Source organism: Protomyctophum bolini (genome assembly GCF_963924005.1).
Source record: "Protomyctophum bolini genome assembly, chromosome: 11".
Lineage (NCBI taxonomy): Eukaryota > Metazoa > Chordata > Actinopteri > Myctophiformes > Myctophidae > Protomyctophum > Protomyctophum bolini.
This window is the reverse complement of record NC_137872.1, coordinates 45,235,594-45,258,502: the sequence shown is the minus strand read 5'-3', so window position 1 is coordinate 45,258,502 and position 22,909 is coordinate 45,235,594. Positions and strand designations below refer to the sequence as shown.

The window sequence follows — 22,909 nt, the reverse complement described above, 5'->3', positions numbered from 1 at the left end:
GTAAAGCACTTTGAGCTGCATTTCATGTCATGAAAGGTGCTATACAAATAAAGTTTTATTATTATTATTATTAATTTGCACATTTTAAGGGTTATTGTTTTTAGTGTAATAAAAGTAATTGTTTGTTCATTCAAAATTTTGTCCACGAACCTGTGTTGCCTTGTTTTATATTTGTATTATTTAATAGAGGACCAGACCTCTCAAAAAGGTGGCGTGGTCGGCTGATTGAACTTTTGAAGCACCTCTGCACTTTATTACAATTATCACTGTATTTTATTGGTAAATTTATATATGTATGTTTTAGTGCTTTGGTGTTTTTAGCTCGTGCCACACTGGCACTCTCTCCTCCTGGATGGCAATAGCCTACAGCATTATTAAATAATTTTGTGATAAGGGGACTTTGCCCACAACAATGCATCATTCACTGTGCAGGTTGATAGTGTATACTTTTACTACCTCTCAGCTTCGTTGTTGGTGTCACTGCTGTTGTGATCAAACTGTCATCCAAAATTGGACCAGAGTGCTGCATATGGAAACCAGTGTAATTGCAGGTAATTGGTAGGGCTGACCTTCGATTCCGTATTTGATGATCGATTCAAAATCGATTCCCGCGTTTCGAACGTCGACGCTTCGAAACAGCAGTGACTCTTTGGCTTAACCCATTCTGACCTGAGATCAGATTCATACGAGGTTTCCACTGGACACACACTGGTCTGATTATAACCCATTCTGACCTGAGATCAGATTCTAAAAATGTCAGTCGCTCTTCGATTTTTCAAAAATAGCAGACCTACAAGCTCGTATCGCGCCACTCGGTGGCGCGATATGAGCTTGTAGATCTGCTATTTTTCAATAGGTAAAGCATAACATGATGCTAACACCAAAATGGGTGCCCGGTCAGAATGGGTTAAACAACGATATAGCGGAGAGAAAGGCATGCTTGCTTGTATTGGTCTCATTTATTTTAAACAATAAGCAACAACAGTTGCAGCCTTCATGAAAGCAGTGACGCACAAATAATTAGGCTTAATAAAACATCCGACCGTAACAAGTCAACTGCCTGACACAGGCATTACCTCTCAAATAAAAAATATATATAATCCAGAAAATGTAGGGATTTAGCTTCTCTTTAGCTACCATTCAAAATAGTGCACGCTGTCAAGTGTAAACGAAGTGGACATTTATTTCTTCTCCTCTTGCCGTAACATTACCTGAAATAAAGCGACATTTAATCGAGGCCTTATGACTTTTTCACTTTTGATGAATTGAACACATGGTGGACCCTCTTGTAAACGAGTGTAATGCTTAATTGGGTCGTCCACTCACAGTTAACAGTCTTTGTATTTCAGTTTGTGCTTGAAATGTAATGTACTGTAATTCTGCAAACTGTTAATACATTTCAATCAATCAATCAAACGACAAACTCACAGCAGCAATTGCGAGACATGCAGGCTCGCGGAGAAAAGGAGGAATTAAACAATAAACAATATAGTAGTATCAGTGCAATAGTTATCACTATACAGACAATATGAACAGAGACGTTACTTCTATTAACATAAGTATATATAAACGAAAACAAAGTGCAGCATTATTATTATTATTTGTATCAAACTCACAGCCGCAATTGCGAGGCGCAAGCATGGCTCGCGGAGGAGCAAAGGAGGAATTAAACAAAACACAATATAGTATCAGATCAGTGCAATATAGTTATCATAAAGAAAATGTGCAATATGAACAGAGGCATTACTTCTCTTAACATAAGTATAAAGTAAACGAAAACAAAGTGCAATTAATTCTTCTTTTTTTTTTACATAAAATAAAACCAAGTGCAGGCCTGTGTGCTCACTGTGCCTTCATTTGAGGCTAAATACCGTAGGCCTATAACTAAATAAAACAAATGGCAAATGGCAAACACAAATAAAAAGACAAAGTATAATTAAAAACTAAAAAAAGTATAGGCTTAATATAGGCTACTGAGCTTGCCTTTAGCAATAGGCCTTGATTGACACAATGACGACTCACTCTACTCACTGCTGTCGGTTTGCATCCGAATTTCGTTGTGTGCCAAAAAAAACAATGTGTCTACATTCTTTGGCAACAGGCAACTTCTATTTTTGTTGACAATAAATCCCGCTTCGGAGAAGATGCGCTCTGACGGTGTTGAAGTGGCAGGGATGGAGAGAATCCGCTTAGCTACTGCTGCCAATTTAGGATAACGTGGCGCATTGTCTTTCCACCACGACAGTGGTCCGGAACTCGCTTTGGATTTATCTCTAACAAAGTCATTCAGTTCTCTCTGCGCAGTCGGCCCCTCGTCCTGATCTCCCTCGGATCCATCATCACACAACCATATTAGATGCATTATCGCTAACGACAGCGACCCTCTTCTCTGCAGGTATACCGTATGCGTCGGCTACTTCTCCAAGTCTGGCTGCAATGTTTACGCCTGTGTGAGACTCCTCCATTATCTTGGTCTCCAGCACGTAATTTTTCATTTCCCAGTCGCTGTTTATCATGTGAGCTGTCACCGTCATGTATCCTTCCATTTTTATACTGGACCATATATCCGTTGTGAAACTAACTGCAGCGCACCCATCAATTTCACTACGAATGTGATTCTTTATCACTTTGTGTTTTGCAGTAAGTTCACTTGAGACATAGGGCCGATACATACTCCCATTTCGGCGCTGTAGTGCCGAAATGATTTCGGCTCGTCAGAAATTTTCAGTAGCACCGAAGAGCCGACTTTAGGACGGTACCCGCCCCCCCGAACCTCAAATGACGTCAAATTGTAGGCTCTACAGCGCCGAAACGACTTTTATTCGGCTCTAAAATAGGAGTATGAATCGGCCCATACTCTCTCTTAGGCACAGTATAGCCTGGCTCTGCAATTTTCATTAAACGTTTAAACCCTTTTCCTTCAATAATGTTTATTGGTCTCATGTCCATGGCAATCATTGAGACAATTCCAGCGGTTAAGGCACCCTTCCTGCGTTCTGTACATGTCCTCACTGTTGACTCCAATGTGGTTTGAGTCGTGCTGGAACCGGCAGATGAACCATCCAGATTTATCTCATGCACCTAAAAACATAATGATAACAATTAGCCACGTGTCTAACCTTACATTAGCCATGGGGTAATATGTTTCGCCTCCGAAGCACGTTTCGTTTATTATAATAATAATACTTACATGTACTAAGTGACTCGAAGTGGAGTTGTGATATGCCAATTTCTTTTCACATAGTTGACACACCACTTGTTCTTTGTTCTCCTTGCATATTTTAAAATGCAACCACACTTTTGATTTATTTTGTGGCGGCATGACTGCAGGCAGGCAGGCTGCTGTGTGTTGACTTCCTTGTTGTTACCGTGATGAGTGAGGGGGAGAGGGGAGGAGGCGTTGCGGTGCTGCGAGGCGCGAGCAAGGCTCGCGGACCAAATGGGGACGTTTTGCGGACCAAAAGCGGCCACTTTTTTTAAACGACTATTCGATTCAAAATTTAAAAATCGATTCCTGTGCGTATCGATTGAACGTCGATTAATCAATTTTTTTGGGTCAGCCCTAGTAACTCAGGTCACTCAGCTGCTGCCAATCTGGCCCTCAAGATCCTTACACTTTAAAGTGAACTGCCAAGAATTATTCTCCCTGAAATAATGTACAGAAAGAGCATAAAGATGATGCTTTCATCAATGTCATGGCATGCATAACTTTTCTTTGGGGAGGTGACAGATTCCCACCATCTCTTAATGTCACCCAGCGATGTACAGCCTCTAACACACATGTCAGCTGAGTGAGTTTTATGACCAGTATCATAATAGTTGTTCTTCACACCACATCTGACTTTTTAGGGACATCTGACAATGAAACCGAACGTGACATAGGCCTACATAACATGGTCAGGATGACCAAGCCAGGCTATTTGTTTGGTATGTTGCATGTTAAAACGTTAATACATGTTATAATTCACTCATTGATTTCCTTTATTATATGGCCATAAATACCTGGAGAACATGAAACCAACACAGGAGAACCTTTGCTTTTGGGAAAACCTGTTTTATGGCTTTCAAGTCTCTGTCGATCATTACTGACCTATAGGAACAAACGAGACAAGATATTAAAGGCTGAGTACTGCGGCAGCATCATTTCAACTTTGTAATAATGCATTGTTATCATCAATTTTAACATTAATTAAGTCTAGCCAGTTGAGGGTAGGAAATTAGTTGGGGCTCTGGGCAATGTTTTTGAAATGGAATTGTAAATCGTGAGATTAGCCTATTTTCTGTATTTAAGTGCCACTTTTTATTATTTTCAAAGCATGACTGACATTAACGTGTTTTCACAATGGCTTCCCCACCATTTACGTGTTTTCACATCAATCCGTGTTTTCAGAGATGGTGTTAATCTGAATCACTAAAATGCCCCTATAGAGCGCCGCAGTCCCTCCCCCTTTCAGAAAAACGAGTGGCCCAGGAAATTAAACCCCAATGCATTCTCCCATCGGCACTTCTTATTTAATTTATTTAAAGACGGTTACGCCGCGGACAAAGCCAACTCGGATCGTGACAAATCATGACAATGAACACAATGTTTTGGGCCGATCAAATAATTTATAAGACGAAAAACAAAACAAATAGTGTTGTCTCCTGACTTTCTTTTCTTCTTTCTAATGATTTCATCGGCCCAAAACATTGTGTTCATTGTCATGATTTGTCACGATCCGAGTTGGCTTTGTCCGCGGCGTAACCGTCTTTAAATAAATTAAATAAGAAGTGCCGATGGGAGAATGCATTGGGGTTTCATTTCCTGGGCCACTCGTTTTTCTGAAAGGGGGAGGGACTGCGGCACTCTATACTGTGGTTGAACAATTTGTCCACAGTGGGGGGCTACTCGTTCTATTGGCACAGAACACTAGCCCAAAGTGAGGCAGACAACTCGTCCCACTTGGTGAGGGGACATACACCAGTTCTAAATAGTTTGAAATAGTTTGAAAACAGCTAGAAATACGGGGCCAGATCCTTGATTTACTATCATCCCTGATGATGTCATAGTGATGTCACGAGACCTATGTCATATTGATGTCACGAGACCTGGGCACAATGTGGCTTTCCCCATGTATAGGGGATTTTGAGTGACAAAAATGCATGGGGATCTATAATTGTGCTGCCTTAGTTTCCAAGAACTTGTTTTGTTTCAAGCACAATTACAAATGTTTTTTTGTAATGCTTAATTAATTAGTGCTGAAACATTTATTTTGTATTAACGCTTACATGCATTATGATTGTCATGATAGTCCCCTCACTGTAGTTTTAGTTTGTTGCCACCAGAGGGCGGCATTGCACCTCTACCGTTGACAGTTGTTCATTCAGTAACCATAATAATCATTGAATACTACTACTAACTAGGCTGCTACTACTACTACTACTACTAATAATGTGTCTGTCTGTCTGTCTGTCTGTCTGTCTGTCTGTCTGTCTGTCTCTGTCTGTCTGTCTCTCTCTTTCTCTCTCTCTCGATCATTACATTCATCACGTGACCAAGCAGTGGCTTGTTCTGATTGGCCGTTGTGCTTGGCCGACGTCTCTTCAACAACAACCAGGAAGCAGCAGTGGGAATGTTTTACACTTAGTGAACAGACTCATATAAATATGTATCCATTAAATATTATTTTTATGACGCAGTTGCATCACGTGTGTTCCTGTTTTTGTTTTTACTGCATCTTTGCTCTGAGAATAAGTTCAACTAAAATTACTTCCTAAACTTAAAAGTATTTTATTAATGCTCATAATGTTTGTATTTTTAAAAGCTGCTACATTTGTGTTGTGGTTGTTTTTGGAGGAGAGTGTGTGTTCAGCGGTGACTCCTCAGCCCAACATAGTGTTCATTCTGGTGGATGATCTGGGCTGGAATGATGTGGGCTTCCACCATTCTGAGATAAACACCCCACACCTGGATGCTCTGTCTGACAAGGTAAATAAACACTACACCTGGACTCTAGTCTGACAAGGTAAATAAACACTACACCTGGACTCTAGTCTGAAAAGGTAAAACTACACCTGGACTCTGTGTGACAAGGTAAACTACACCTGGACTTTGACAATGTGAAACTACTCCTGGACTCTTGTCTGACAAGGGGGGCATACTTAGTTTAGACTAGGCATTGGTTAGACATAAGGTTGGTGAGGGGTGTGTTAAAACGACGGGATTAAAGGAGAATTCCATGCTAGAATGCTTTCTTATCTTTCTTACCTTTCTTTGTAGTTGTTACGTCCCCACCAAAGAGGTCCAGGTGTTTTTTGTGCAAAAACTCCTTATTGGCTATTTTCCCTACCATAAGCCCTCAATGAATTGCATTGCATTGAATGGGAATTGAATGGGGCTATGGGGTGTTATGCTAGTTCGCTTATTACCATCGAAAGAAGTAGTAAAGTGTGCCGCTTGGGATATTATTTACATTATGAAGAGAGGATATATACAAAGAAATTATAATTTTGAGCGATGGAAATAAGCGAATTAGCACAACACCCCATAGCCCCATTCAATTCCCATTCAATTCAATGCAATTAATTTAGGGCTTATGGTAGGGGAAACAGCCAATAAGGAGCTTTTGCACAAAATAACACCTGGACCTCTTTGGTGGGGACGTAACAACTACAAAGAAAGCCTTTTAGTATGGAATTCTCCTTTAAGGTTGGTGAGGGGTGCGTTAAAACGACCAGATTAAGGTTGGTGATGGGTTGGGAGAGGGTTAGGTTTAGGTGTGCTGCCCCGTGGGAGGTTCTACACCTGGACGCTCTGACAAGGTACATTTATAAACACCCCACACCTGGACACTGTCTGACAAGGTACATTATACAATAGGTCGTTTCGAGGAAGCAAACCGATAGGTTGAAACAGCATTCTAGCAGTGCTTAAACGACAGTATAGGAGCACCTAAATCCCTTTTGGACGACTGGGTCAAATTTGGCACATACCAGTTAATGGCCAAATATAGGCGATGTAGAAAAAGAAGGCTGTCAATGCCTAGTGGGTCAGTTTTGGCACATGCCAAGGTAGGATTGGAAGCACTTTGGCGCCATCAAGTGGTTTGGAGGATAAATTACATTTATTTGAAAAAGCAGGAAGTGGAGATGACAGCACATGGCTCTAGGCTGCCAGTGTAAGACTTACTGCCCAAATCTGAGATTAGTTATGCTAAAATAAAAATACACACCAGCTAACTCGATGATTCAACTATAGAAATATTGAAGTAGATTACATTTGACCTTACTTTGTCTGAGATATTTGGCAATGTCTGTTTAAGACAAATTTGACCCATCGGGCACTATAGGACATGGCATCACATCATAGAGATAGTAGTAACTGTAATAGTGGAATAGTGAAATAGTGTAATCATCATCATCATACTATAATCATTATCGTCATCATCATACTATAATTCAGTCAATGTCTGAATGTCTGTCTGTCACTGGCGTAATGAAGCCCTTTTTTTCGATTCAACACATTAATGATTAATAATTAATTTATTAGTGAATGTACTAGGCGCAGTATCCCCCACGGCCACAAGGGGGGGGGTATTGCACAACGGGTAAGGGGCTAGTAACACACTAATTTTGTGTGTAATAGTGTAATAAGTGTAATAGTGTAATACATGTAATAGTGTAATGGTGTAATAGTGTAATAAGTATAATAAGTGTACTAGTGTAATTGTGTAATATGTGTAATAAGTGTAATAGTGTAATTAGTAGTGTAATAGTGAAAATAGTGTAATAGCCTAATGTGCCAAATTTGGCACATACCCACATTTATATCTATTGTTTGTGCTAAATTCAAATTGAGTATCTCAACTTAATATAGCATCTGATTGATGGCAGAAATGGGTTAAATCAAAACAAAGAAATCAGCTGCTCTGTTCTCCAAGAGCGCAGCAGACTTGGTGGCTAGGCTAGCGAGTTTCTTGGAACATTAGTGGTCGCAGTGGCTACATCTGTCATTTAAATTTTATTTTTAGAGATTATCTTATGTTGTATAATTGCAATAATACCTTAAAGGTCAAGGTCAACTTTATTGTCCACAAGGGAAATTTGTCTTGGGCTTTCACCCCTGCTGCAGCCACACATAAAAATCAGTGACAAACAAATACATAACAGAGGGAGACACAACATACACAATTGCACAAAATTCAATTCAATTCAAAGGGCTTTATTGGCATGAGAAAACATACATTTACATTGCCAAAGCAGAAAGAACAATACAGCAATACAATCATAACAAGAATAATGTACATTTTAAGGTCAGAATCTTCAATAGATCACTCGATGCAGGTATAGTGCAGGGATATACACAATGATTACTAGTCTTTAGGGTGGTTGTGTTCCATTTGATATCCTTCTGCTATCACAGCAACTCACAAATCTTGCTGCTGTGTTTGCACATTGTTGTACTTCGCCCAGCAGATATGGGAGTTTTTTGTCATTGGTCATGTTTTCAAAATCTCCGGTGTGGTTGTAATCTGTGGGAAGTATGTGTCTCTGATGTCTTGGTACAATGGACAGATGGTTAGGAAGTGTAGCTCGGTTTCCACTTAACTTTGAGTGCAGTGGGTCCATAGTCTGTTAACTCTCGGGATACAGGTCTGCCTATGACAGCCTTTCTCGATCACGAGACTGTGCTCACTGAGTCTGTACCTAGTTAAGATTTGTCTTTGTTTTGGGTCGGTCACGGTGCTCAGGTATTCTGCCACTGTGTATTCTCTGTTTAGGGCCAGATAGCATTCTAGTTTACTCTGCTTTTGTGTTGCTTCTTTCCAATGTGTCAGATAGTTTTCCTTTTGATGTTTTATAATTTGGTTTAGTCCAATGGGTTTTCTATCTCGTGGCTCTGTTTGTGTTTGTGCCCGGAGTTCCAGGGCCAGCTGGCTGAGGGGGCATCTCTCTAGAGTTTTGCTGTGTGTGAGTGCCTTGTTATGGAGTGCATCTAGGTCACTTTATTTTAGGTGGTTGTAGAACTTAAGTGCTCTCTTTTTTATTTTGATTATGATTAATTAATTATGATTATTGATTAATTCTGCATTATTTGGTGTTTTTCGCTGGGTACGGAGAATGGATTTGCAGAATTCTGTGTGTAGGGACTCGGTTTGGTGTTTATCCCATTTTTCAAGGTCATGGTTTGCTAATGGTCCCCAGATCTCACAGAATCACAGAGTCCAGTATTTTAAGCCAGGTTTTAATTGATTCTATTTTGATGTTTCTTTTGATGGCATAGAATGCCCTTCTTGCCTTGTCTCTCAGGTCCTTTACAGCTTGGTTGTAGTTCCCTGTGCTGCTGATGTTTAGGCCAAGGTAGGTATAGTTTTTTGTTTGTTCTAGTGGGATTGTATTCAGGAAAGATTGGTGGTTTTGACGGCTGGGCCTTTTTTGAAATATCATGATTTTAGTCTTAGTTAGGTTCACTGTCAGGGCCCATGTCTGGGAGAATTTGTGTAGGAGATCAAGTTGCTGCTGTAGTCCTTCCTTGGTTGGGGACAGCAGCAGCAGGTCATCTCTAAAACCCTTCTTAAAGAGGATGTCTCTGAAGAGCAGGCACACGTCTGGCAGTAGGCGGCTGATGATTGCATCCTGGGCCAGCAGCAGCAGGGGCGCCTGCTATACCAGAGGGACCTTCTCGATATGAGTGTCATTTCTGTTCACCTAGCCCTCATCTAAAAGGACTCATTCCCAATCTAAGTAAAAATTTACTTCAATATAGAAATACTTTGTTAAGAGTAAAAGTCCGGAATTCAAAATGTACTTGAGTGTAAGTACAAAAGTATTGGCATCAAAATGTCCATCCATCCATCCATATTCAACCGTTTATCCATAATCGGGTCGCGGGGGCAACAGCTCGAGCAGAGAGCTCCAGACAGCCCTCTCCAGAGCAACACTAGTAACTTCCTCCTGGGGTATCCCGGCCAGTGAGTCGCTGTAATCCCTCCATCTGATCCTTGTTCTGCCCTGGGGTCTCCTCCCAGTGTCGAGGACGTCCCTAGGGAGATGCTCGAGAGGCATCCTAACCAGATGCCCGAACCACCTAAATTGGCTCCTTTCCAAGTGAAGTATTGCAAATGTATGCATCAAAATGTACCAAACGTAAAAGTACTCATTGTGCAAGCTTACAATGTGTAATTTGTATCCTCTCTCTCTCCACTCAACAGGGCGTCCGTCTGGATAACTACTATGTCCAGCCTGTGTGCACCCCCTCCAGGAACCAGCTGATGACTGGAAGATACCAGGTCATTAATTAATTGATCTAGATTACTAGTTTATTACTGGAAGATACTGGGTCATTAATTAATTAATATAATTCACCTTCAGTTAAACTCCCTGTCTGTGAATTATCTCCAGACAATGACCACCTAGCCAGATATTATCCCTTACATATTAACCATACGCTCTACCAAAAGTTGACAGCACCCTGGCCACAGATAAAGATTAAGCACTCCATTCCAGCTTGTATACACTGGTGAAACGATACCCAAAAAGTAGTTTCCACTTGCGGAACAGCCCTCTCACAATGAATGAAGATGCATAGTTGGCAACATACTGTATATGGAGTGCATTGTCCTTTTCCAAAGTCCTCAAAGCCCTCAACCCGGCCTGCAGACTCATCAAAGTGGACTGCCTGTTTCAGTGACATTGGCTTTGTAGTCTCCATAGAGGTTTTTCATTAAAGCCAGGTTTTTATAGCAATCGACCTCACAATTCTCTGCAGTGTCTGGACAGCTGGCACAGGAAAGTTGTGTGACAGTAGTCTGTAACACTTTGGACTGGCATGTACATGTATAGCAGACCCAAGAACACTGCTTTGTCCTGAATGGTCCACCGGAAACCATGAGCCTTGCACTGAGACATTTTAATCAGTGTTCTCACGGAAGCATATGTTCTGACTGGGATGTAATATAATCTCCAATTGCATTAGAATGGACTTGATATCACCACCTGCATTGTTGGCAGTTTTTCGTCACTTCAGTTTGTCCTTCAGTTTATACACGTGTTTAGATTTCTGATTTGCTTCTAAAGGGCATGTTCTTTGGAAGCTGCTACAAGGTCGTGGCATCAGGGGCTGTCTACTACTAGTTGGTTCACCTGATGCTGCAAACGCAAGATCATTCACAGCAAAGCTCATGTTGGCAGCATCAGTTGTGGTATCTGTCACTGATCCAGTTGGTTGCACAATGTCTGCTGTGGATGAGGCTGTAAAACAAAACAAAACAAAACAAAACATGTTAAATTATGAACTACAGTTACACGATTAACAGGATTTTATTAAGACAATAATACTGCAGCTCTGAAATGCATTGAAGTGATGGGCGCCCTAAAATACATCTAGATTGACTATCACTGAAAGGGATGGTGCAGTGATCTCAGTATCCATGTATTCATACAATGGCAAGCTTACTTTTCTTTGGTGGCAATTCCTGACTCATCTTTGGTGGCTTTCTCCTTGACTCAAAGTCGAGGGAAGGTGGTGGGTTTAGGGCACTTGACAATTGTGGGCGCTGCATCCCAATGTAATCCTGCATGGCTACAAGACGAGGATAAAGACACATGATGATACAGATGTAGAAGTGTAAAATGTTAAATTGTGTTGATGTCCATTTATATAGCTGGAGTATTTGGTCCAGTAGGTTAAAAGTCAGTTTTACGGGCAAATAATCCAATTATTCTATTAACTATGATAGCAGTTTAGGTTTGCCAATAGCCAGGTGCGACACAATAAATGGAAAAACACAATAAATCCTGTATTGGGTCGCTGGCACAATATTGTCATATGTGGGTATACACAGCCAAATACAGATTAATTTGGGGGTCCTTTACGTGAAACGTAAACCACTGGTCTATTAGATTCAGTAGTAGGCTATAGGTCTTGCTCTTTCCCACTTCATCAATGTTGATTCTACAGAAAATGCACAGGTTATGTGGTTTCTGATGCATAACTTGAGTACCATTAACTTTTAGCAATACAGGAACATCTAATCTCGAAAACTCAAGGCCATACATATTAAAACAATGGTTAATGCTTTGCTTGTGGATTGATAGGCTACATCAGAATAACAAAGTGGCAGGTACACCACTTACAAACAAAAATAACATAGCCTAGTGAAATTTGGCCACTGTATTGTATAAACCCAGTCTTAAGTTTGTGGCATATCCTTAGAAATCTAGCTCAATATAATTACTATATGGCTTGTACATGCAGCTTCTAAAATGAATTATCAGCATCAGAACAGATGGGTGGTCTCAGGTAAAGTGGGCCGTCAGGTAAAATGAGCCAACTAAGGTTTCAGCCACCTAGACTCTTACTTACTTACTTAGACTTAGTTCCTCCCGTTCCTATTGGCGACGAGTCCTCTCCATTTACTCCGGTCTCTGGCGACCCTTCTTGCTCCGTGCCAGCTGACACCCATCTCGCGGGGGTGTCTTCCTTCGTGGTCTGTCTCTAGCCATTTTATTTACTGGATATCTTGTCCTAGCATTTTAATCTAGTTTTTATTTGTTGACCAAATTGTTAATATATTTAGTCTCAGTTTTAGTCATCATTAGTTTTCATTTAGTTTTCTTCACCATAGCTTAGTTTTCATTTAGTTTCCATTTAGTTTTCGTCAGTGAAAAAAGGTAGTCGACGAACGTTTTTTCAAAATCAATACTGTACCACATTGACATAACGACCTTTGCCCCCTGCCCTGGCACGCAGATCCACACGGGCATGCAGCACAGCATCATCTGGCCGTGCCAGCCGTACTGCGTGCCAACGGACGAGGTGCTGCTGCCACAGCTCCTGCAGCGGGCCGGCTACGCCACCCACATGGTGGGCAAGTGGCACCTGGGCATGTACAAGAAGGACTGCCTGCCCACCCGGCGCGGATTCCACTCCTACTTTGGTTGGTAACCGGATTGATATGGTCGCTGTCTGGCAGAAACAACGTGCCACGTTCCACAATTGTGACCAGATTTGACTGAGAGCCTGCCATCGCGCAAATTCCAGCTTTTCTTCAGAGGAGTTCATGAGTTAATAGCACAGGCAGACTCTTCAAATGTCTCTCTGTCGCATGTCTGAAATAAGTGTCAGAGCTGAAATCGATGTAAATATGAAATTAATTAAACATAGCTAGGTGTAATGTTAGAGTCCACAGAAGTGAACCTTTCAAGCCTGTTTTCTCAACTCGCTGTTTTCTGCAAGACATTACTCTATAAGCCATATCTCCAAAACTGCTGGGTCAAACTGAACAACCAATATGTCAATTTGAAGCTATGATTCACTTTCATATGACATGGAAACAAAAAAATCCAATGGCAGTCCCTCAGTCAAATTTGGTCACAAATTAATTATTTATTTCATAAATGTATGACCATATTTTATACTTGTGCTTATGGGATATTTTTGCTCGATTCAGTATTTAGATATTTGATTTACATTTTAGCAGTCCCGCGCCCTTCCTATGCAAACCCATTGCAACTTCAACCCCTATTGTAACCATGTTAGATTCATCGAAAACCCCCGTCATTGGGTTCTGGCGACCGATACTGCCCTCCTAATACATGAGATGCTTGGTATTTTTGTCAATTGCTTTTTTTAAATAATAATAACAACAAATAGTAGACCTACAAGCCCATAGCGTGGCACTTGTTGCCGTGCTATGAGCTTGTAGATCTGCTATTTTTCAACAACTACAGTTTAAAATAAAAGTGGTTAAAAGCTATGAGGCGACACAGATGCGTCCTCAGGTCTAAATGGGTTAATGAAATAGATTATTAAATGGTGCATTCATGGCGCTTTTATCCAAATGGCTTTACAATGTGCATTACATTAACACACACACACACACACACACACACACACACACACACAATTTGATTCAATTTGTACACTCTCAAGAGTTATGGGGGTACAGTAGCACACTAAATGGCTTTAATTAGTAGCATGTGTAACACCTGTAAAGGAAGTATGGAAGTGACCCGGAAGTATAGGAAGTGTTATTCTGTACGTGCATATTAGCCCATTGAACCTGTAACTTCCGGTTACATTTTCTCCTATAGGCTACTTGACGGGCTCTGAGGATTACTTCAGTCACGTGTGCTGTAGTCCCGTCGCGTCTGAGAACGTGACGCGCTGCGCCCTGGACCTCCGCGATGGGGAACAGGTAGCGCATGGCTACCGAGGGCTTTATTCCACTGAGCTGTTCACTGACCGAGTGGTCAGCATCGTACGCACACACCCCCGCAAGAAGGTACACACGTATACACGCATGCACGCACGCACGCACAAACACACACTGAACTGATGTTTTCTTTTGTGTGTGTGTGTGTGTGTGTGTGTGTGTGTGTGTGTGTGTGTGTGTGTGTGTGTGTGTGTTTTAGCCGTTGTTCATGTACGTAGCGCTGCAGGCAGTGCACGGTCCGCTACAGGTTCCAGAACGATATGTAGCTCCTTATAGCTTCATAAAGGACCCTCACCGCAGGTATTATTATTATTATTATTAGTAGTAGTAGTAGTAGTAGTAGTTAGTACTAGTAGTTAGTAGTAGTAGTTAGTAGTAGTCAGTGTTGGGCAATATTACTTAGGAGAGTAATATCTTTACTTTACTTATTACTCCTTAGAAAAAATAATAATATTACATTACTTATTACTTGGAATCAATAAAATAAAAACTCACGTCCAATTTCAAGGAAAAAGAGGGCGCTGCTATTCCTTTATTTGCCGATGGGTTCTCAGATTGTAGGCAGCCTAACATTGGACCTCAAAGTTTATTTGTCCAATGCCAGAGCGGTTGCGCAAAGACCCACCCGGCAGCACTGTTTAATGCAATTTATTTGTGCATCATTGCATGTATAAGTATTTTTGTTGACAAAGTTGTAAATGTCAGCAGTATGTAGGCCTATATCCATAACATAAGCAAGCAGAAAGTAGCCTGCGTATCAGATTGTGAAAATTGAATAATAATAATAACAATACTATTAATAAAATGATTGAAAGACAGAACTAGAGTATTGTCTGCTAGCGTGATGCTTGCTGATTTTATGGATATACATACTGTTGACTTTTACAACTTTATCATGAGTAATTCAACAACAAAAAAACGTATATTAAACACACAAATAAATTGCATTAAACAGCAGGCAGGTCTTTGCACAACCGCTCCGGACCATGATGGATCTATGAGGCCGAGTCAACTGTTCATGAGGGACGGGTTAACCTCTCGTCTACAACAATACAACCAGCGACCAGCCAATTCTTCAGATAGTCTCCATTTAATGTCCTGGCGGATCAAATCCAGTCTGTTTTGCCTGCACGGGGAGGGGGGGAGCTCTGTGTTTCTCGTGTGTCTTTAAACAGATGCTTCAACACGTTTAGACAAAGTGGTTTTTTGCCCACGCAAAGTTAACGGACATTAATATACTTGGCATCTTTGACAGACAAGAATGCAAAATAACACCGATACATTTCTCTGTCATGGTCTCTGTCTGTCTCTGTTGTTTTTTGGAAGTGAAGCGAGTCTGAGACCCCAGACGCATACGCTACGTCATAACTGTGCGCAGGCTGTGCAGGCCAACAAAAACAGATCTACAAGCTACAACGCATGTCTGTTTTTACCCGTTGATAGCTTGTAGATCTGTTCTATTTTTGCATGCCATGCAAGTTGCAACAACCATCTACTATGAGTGCATAACGACCGAATTAACCAAAACAAATGACGCTCATTTGTAAGTGAAAGTTACTTGTTACTGGAAAAATCACACACGTGTGAACTGAGTGGTGCAATTCCCCCCCCCCCTCTCTCTCTCTCTCTCTCTCTCTCTCTCTCTCTCTCTCTCTCTCTCTCTCTCATAAGAGACACAGCACTACCCCTTCCTCTGTTTCTGGCGCCCCCTACTGGTATAAATCAGTAACATACTCAGGCTCATGTGCACACACAGGTACCTACCTACCTACACAGGTACACAGGTACGTACACGGACATTGCTGGTTGTAGGAGTGGTTGCACCACTCAAAAAGTAATAATATTACAGTAATATGTAACTAGTAACTCGTTACTGCCCAACACTGGTAGTAGTTGCGACCGGAGGTCGCAGTTAACTATGAAACCTTGCGTTTTTGACACCTAACACATTCCCTGTCACTCTCTCCCCGTCACTCACCCCAGGCAAGCCCCCAGGTCATCGTGACATCACGTGACATCAGCCCCTGTCTTGAGTGTGGTCACGGTGTCTCGAGTCCAGTGTCCTATGTGCTGTATCCTGTATTCTGTATCCTGTGTCTTGCTTGGGTCCAGTAGATTTGTGTGCGTTGATTGCCACCGTGTGCATTGGTTCTTTTATGCCGAGCAGAATCGGCAACTTCAAGAGTGTGACTGCTGCCACCGCCGATGTCTCGGCCTCAAGCTCAACGTCTGCGGAATCTACCCTAATACAATCCCTGTTATGCCCATATATGGAGATCCTTGACTGTGATCAATATTAAGCCCATATATGGGAATGCCAATATATGATCATATTGTGACAGTCTCATGATAACCACTGTGGTTGCCATAAAGGTCACAGTTAACTATGGAATCATGCATTTCCCGTCAGTCAGTCAGTGTATCACTCAAATTCCCCATACATGGGGAAAGCCCCATATATGGTTCCCAGGTCTCGTGCCAACGCACGCGACCTCGCCCTTTCGTTTCTCGTCCCCAGGCGTCTTACTGGTAGTAGTAGTTGCGAATGCAGTGAGCACTTACTATGAGACCTAGCAGATCATGTCTGTGTGTGTCTGTCTGTGTGTCTGTCCCGCTTTTGTGCCCATATATGGAGCTGAGTGATTACGTCACCATGACTCAGCCATAACCATATAAGGAGTCCCCAAAGCAGCAAATATGTACGAGCTGCGTTCGCTTCCCGCGTTTGCGCGTCTTTCTGGTAGTAGTACTATTCTCTTAAAGGAACCTCACCGCAGGTATAGATATTTCACTCTAGTTAGCATAATCATTTATTCAAGTGTTAAGGCAGTTACCACTCCTCTCAGCCATTATAAAATACAGGGTAACCTTGTGGCTTCATTGATTTATTATATTCCAGACAGTATGCAGGCATGGTGAGTGCCATGGACGAGGCAGTAGGAAACATCACACACAGCCTGATGGAGGCAGGCCTCTGGAACAACACCGTACTGGTCTTCTCTACAGGTACAACTTTATATTCATTATTTTGGGCAGGCGAAATCTTTCAAAAACAAATCTGCCAAAGAGCAAAGATAGCAGACCCTGATGCTAAGTGGTCAAGCAGCATTCTGGGTCAGCCCAACCGTTAATTGAGGGGTGATCCATCCTATGGTCAGCTTCATTTTTTTTTTTTTACTTAAATTTTTTATCCCACGATTTTGTAACCCATTTTTCACCCCTGTGTCAATTATCTAATGTGATCCAGATCCAGTGTCCAAGTTGCTCCTTTACACCTGACAGGGGGGAGTTTCCCTGGTTGGACGTAGCGCGTGGAAGGAACACGTTATTCCAACCAGTTCCTTTCCCCTCCATCAGGCACCCCATCTGGCAAGGGGGAGGCAGTTTAGTGACCAGGATTACTGCATGTTTTTTGTGAGGGTACCTGCCCTAGGGGACACGGGGAGAACATTCAAACTCCACACAGAAAGGCCCTTTCGCCAACCCCACCTCGGGTATGGGCACTGATGACGCAGAGGAGGAAACACGCCGCCAGCGCCCACAGCGTCCCGAGCGGGAATCAAACCCAGGACCTTCTAGCTATGAGGCGACCGCACTACCAACTGTGCCACCGTGCCCCCCTATGTTCAGCTTTTAGTGTGTCTGCTAACACAAACTTTGTCCTGACACAAACATTTAATACTACTAGACCTGTACATGCCCGTCGGCCACCGGCCTACTTGAGAACGATGCAACTTGGGAACCTAATAATACCTGTTGTCAACTTGTCATAGCACCCATCTGTCTGTGTCCCTTTTGTGCCCATACTGTATATGGAGATCTCTGTATCTGTCTGTCTACCTCTGTCTGTCTGCCTGAGTGCAAACTGACTGTGAAAAGTGTAGTGGTTAAGTAATCAATTTGCAGGTGTGGGGTTGCCATGGCAATCAATTGGTTTAGGCTGATTAGGCCCACTGGCAGAGCCTGAGCAGAGCCTTTTGTGGTGGTTCTGTAGAATCGTAGGTCTGACCTACTCGATACCAGGCACTGCACACCCTGCGGGGGTGTGGAACGCGTGTGTCGAATGTGAAGTCGGTAGGGCAAACGGTTCTCGAGTTACGTGCATTACAACCGTACACACACGCACGCAGAGATGTGGTGCATTATAGGATTGACAATGAATGGACAATTTTGAGTAACATTGAAGACGGAGGTAAGGACGCAAATTCTGATTCTGGCCACAATGAGATGATGTATGATGAAGTGTTTGATTAACAGATAACGGCGGCCAGACTTTGGCCGGAGGAAGCAACTGGCCGCTGAGAGGCAGGAAGTGTTCGTTGTGGGAGGGCGGAGTCAGGGGCGTGGCCTTTGTGGCAAGCCCGCTGCTGCAGCGGCCCGGGCGCGTCAGCCGCGAGCTCATCCACATCTCTGATTGGCTGCCCACGCTGGTGGGCGTGGCCGGAGGAAGCACCAATGGCACAAAGCCGCTGGACGGCTTCGACGTGTGGAACACCATCAGGTGAGGAGAGAGCTTGTTAACTAATTAACTAATTAACATTAACTAATTCACTTGGTAACTCAACACTAAGGCCTCATTCACACGTACCAAACACCAATCAAGCAAATGTTTGGTTGTTTTTTTGTTGTTTTAGGTGTTCTGCCCCTCCCCCCAGATCAAAATGTTTGGTCAAACCATGTGACACCCATTGGAAAAGCATTGTGGTGGCCTAAAAAAACAAAAAAAATGTGTTTGATTGGTGTTTGAATGAGGCCTAACTCTTCAACATGTGCAACTCATTAACGAATTAGCACTAACCCTTCAATGTGTTGATCACCACCAGGTGAGGAGAGAACTCGTTAACACACATTGTAGCCAACAGAAAATGGTTAATCTGATAAAGAGTAAAAAAAAAAGTATATCAAAAAAGCTATATGAACAATAATGTAATATCATAATGGTGCTACATCTAGAGAGATTGTCGTTGTTTATTGGCCAACTACAACATGTTACCATGTTGGCTTATTATAAGTGGCCAGGGTTGTCAACATTGTAGTGTCAGAATTCAGGAGTTCTTGGGAGTGTGGTCTCGGGTTGCCACGCCCCCTTCAAGCCACACCCCCAGCACCCTCACACAACTATACAAAAATACAGACAAGACTTTGAATTGATAGGCTAACATAAACTTTAGTAGTTCAGTGCGGTCACAGATTTGACTGTGTAATAGCCTACAGTGCGAGGCTATTTGAAAGGCTATTCTATTTGATTTAATTATTTTCAGATTTTCTCAAGTTTATCCCTTAAAATTGTGTTGTATTTTCTGGCTTGTTTTCATTTGGTTGCTTATTTGTTCCGCAATACATGGCAACACTGCCAATGAGTCTCCACATCCTGACAAATGGTCATCATACTATGTTGCATTATGTTGTAGCCTACTGACAAACGTCGACGACACTGCAAATGAGGGAAACCTCAATGTCTCTCGAGAATGAATGAATGAATGAATGAATGAATGACACACACACACACACACACACACACACACACACGCAGGAGTCTACTGATGTGATGATGTGTTTGCGTGTGTCTTCCAGCAAAGGTCTTGCGTCGCCCAGAGTGGAGCTGTTACACAACATCGACCCTCTCTACTACGATAGTGCACCATGTAAGTCTGTCGTCGTTTGAATGATCTTTTAGCACTCATTCAACATTTGAGCGATTCCCTGTAACAATCGCCCTTTATAACTTAAGGCAAATCATTAAGTAAGGAAAAATAAACAACGGGATCGTAGGGTTATAGTTTACATTATTTATATAGAGATGCAGCAAAAAGTAATTGAGAAAACAAACAGCGTTCAATAAACAGATAATAATAAAAATAAACCGGTAAACAAACTGAAATCAACAAACAATACTCTCTTTCAAAACCCCTGCCGCCCCAAACAAGTCCCGACGCTCTCTGTAGCGTCCTGCGTCACAACGTTTACACCAAACAAAACAAACAACCCCCCCAAAGTCAACGGTGCAAATTAAATAAATAATAAAGGTCCGTGCTTGTCCTCTTCTTTAATGAAGCGCCCTTGTCTGTAATAGTTCCTTGATTGATCCTAGGATCCAAATAAACGCAAAAGATCCGCTCTAAACGGTCCAACAGAAAAATGCGAATGTGGTACCCCTAAATGTTTACAATCCAACTAAAGATCTCACCGTTAGCGTCGGCTCCATCAAACACCACGCACGCCGGCAACGGATATTCCAAACACTGTTCGAATCACCAACGGCAGCAACCAACACTTCTCCCGATAGCCTCGACAATCCTTCTCTTCGGCTGCAGATACTAAGTTTAAACTTTTACTTTAATGAATTAAACAATATCTGGCCCCGGAGCTCCTCTCTCCTATGTAGGCCTACACCTCTGTTTGCAGTTTTTCCCACCTGTTCCCCGAGTGTCACTTCCTAGCAACCTTGTGTGGGTGGCGACATCAGTCTATGACAGCTGTCAATCACCCCAGGTACATCAAGTCCCGTTACCTCTCTCATGAATAGGAAAGGATATACAGTAATATATACAATATACAATTCTTAATTATCATAATAATCATTAATCATTAAAAATAACATTATGTATGTTATTTTTAATGAGAAGAAATGTAAAAAACAAAGTAGAAAAACAAAGTAGAAAAACATTACAATGTGCTATTGTCACAACCCATTTAGACCTGGGAGCGATTCTACAAATGCCTTCTAAATCCTGACAGTTTTCTGAAAAACATTCTCAAACATTTTCATGTCAAGGATCCCCATTTTTCAAAAATACGAGCTTGTAGATATGCTATTTTTCAATAGCTAAAGTATAACATAATGCTTAAAACGCCAAATGCAATAAGCTAGACAAAAGCAGACTATGGGTGACAGTGTTCTCTCTCTCTCTCTCTCTCTCTCTCTCTCTCTGTGTCTCTGTCTCTCTCTGTGTCTCTGTCTCTCTCTGTGTCTCTCTCTCTGTGTGTGTGTGTGTGTGTGTGTGTGTGTGTGTGTGTGTGTGTGTGTGTGTGTGTGTCTCTCTCTCTCTCTCTCTCTCTCTCTCTCTCTCTCTCTCTCTCTCCACAGGTCCTGGCAGGTCCAGTGTGTTCCGTCCAGCCAAGCAGGTCCACTCTGGCTTCAACGTGTCGCTTCACGCTGCCATCCGCTCCTCCAACTGGAAGCTGCTCACCGGTTACCCAGGTCTGTGTCCTTTGTCTGTCTGTCTGTCTGTCTGTCTGTCTGTCTGTCTGTCTGTCTGTCTGTCTGTCCAGTGTGTGTCCTCTGTGTGTCCAATCTCTGTCCAGTGTCTGTCCTCTGTCTATCCTCTGCCTTTCCAGTGTGTGTCCTCTGTCTAGTGTGTGTTCAATGTGTGTCCTCTGTGTGTCCTCTGATGTAATGATCAGGTCTCTGTCGCCTCTATAATGACACAAGTTAGTCTAAAAGAGAAAACTATCTTACTGTCAGAATCGACACTGACCTCTCTCTCTCTCTCTCTCTCTCTCTCTCTCGACCACCTGCTCATCTGGCTTCCTCCAGGGTGTGACGTGTGGTTTCCGAGGCCCGACCACAACGACAGCGGCCCCGCCGTCTCCTCTGACCCTGGGGGTCCCGGGGTGGTGGGCCGCCTGAAGCCTGTCATGCTGTTTGACGTGGACCTGGACCCCGAGGAGCGGGAGGAGGTTTCGGAGCGGTACCCTGCGGTGGTGGACTACCTGCTGCGTCGCCTGCGTCACCACCAGCGCAGCGCAGCGCCCGTCAGCTTCCCCCCCGACGACCCCCGCTGCGACCCCGGACCCTCCGGGGGTGCCTGGGGACCCTGGGCCTAAAGGCTCTCAACCTGTGCGTCACAATATGTATACAGTATCTGTGGATCACAGTCAAACTAAATGCAATGCCTCAACGCCTACATTCCTAGTGCTTGTCAGGGTGGGGGGTCCCCAGTTCAAATATGATTATTTTGAGGGGGGGGGGGGGGGTCCCCAGTTCAAATATGATTATTTGGGGGGGGGGGTCCCCAGTTCAAATATGATTATTTTGGGGGTCACGGCCTGAAAAGGTTGAGGACCACTGGCCTAGACCAAAGCAGCGGTTCCCAAAGGACCCCCACAATGAATTTAGCTTACGGACCCCCATCTGAAAACAGGGACCCCCGTACCCTGTTGAAATGAATGAGCGAACGGGTCCAGAATGACTCACCCAAAGCCTATCGGACATCTGGAATGTATTCCAAGACCTGATTGTCTCCAACATTGTTCGTTGGGTCCTGAGTCCCTGGGTCTGTCTGTCCAAGCACGTAAAAAGCGTTATAGTGTATACTGTGACTGTTGCAAACACACACACACACACACACACACACACACACACACACACACACACACGTGTTAATGTTTTATATTTATCTAAAAACTCAAGGCGCTCGCTCTTCTAAGGTTGCTGCACTCTGCGCTTATGTGACAATTTATCTTGTTGTTTGTTGAGTGGGGTTCTAGTTTTCTGCTTACTCCTAGTGTTGCACTAGTAAGTCACTCTGCTAAATGCCTAAATTATAATGTTTTATAAATTGTTTTGTACTCTTGGTGACCCGTTGAAAACTATTCAAATCATGCGCTGCTCTACTTGAAGAAATGAAAACTATTCAAAACATACAATGTACACACTGTATACCTGTACATAACCTCCGGCATGAAGGCATCCACTTGCATCCTGGATCCCA

General features: G+C 42.7%; 1 protein-coding gene across 1 annotated transcript; it reads left to right on the top strand.

The window, feature by feature from the left end:
• The first annotated feature begins 5,622 nt into the window (after positions 1 to 5,622).
• Positions 5,623 to 22,094, top strand: LOC308323706 (arylsulfatase B-like). The gene is made up of 10 exons (XM_080775496.1): positions 5,623 to 5,968; positions 10,191 to 10,268; positions 12,731 to 12,917; positions 14,074 to 14,264; positions 14,395 to 14,495; positions 17,095 to 17,201; positions 18,453 to 18,696; positions 19,770 to 19,840; positions 21,283 to 21,396; positions 21,733 to 22,094. Exons 1-10 carry the CDS (start codon positions 5,777 to 5,779, stop codon positions 22,020 to 22,022), a joined length of 1,575 nt encoding a protein of 524 aa, XP_080631622.1. The 5' UTR covers positions 5,623 to 5,776; the 3' UTR covers positions 22,023 to 22,094.
• The last annotated feature ends 815 nt before the right edge of the window (positions 22,095 to 22,909 follow it).

Bases quoted from the DNA above. Each gene is read 5' to 3' on its own strand.
- LOC308323706 (XM_080775496.1), top strand. From the start codon at position 5,777: ATGCTCATAATGTTTGTATTTTTAAAAGCTGCTACATTTGTGTTGTGG. The intron at 14,496-17,094 runs GTATTATTATTA...ATTATATTCCAG, and splicing joins ATAAAGGACCCTCACCGCAG to ACAGTATGCAGGCATGGTGA. The intron at 18,697-19,769 runs GTGAGGAGAGAG...TGTGTCTTCCAG, and splicing joins GACGTGTGGAACACCATCAG to CAAAGGTCTTGCGTCGCCCA.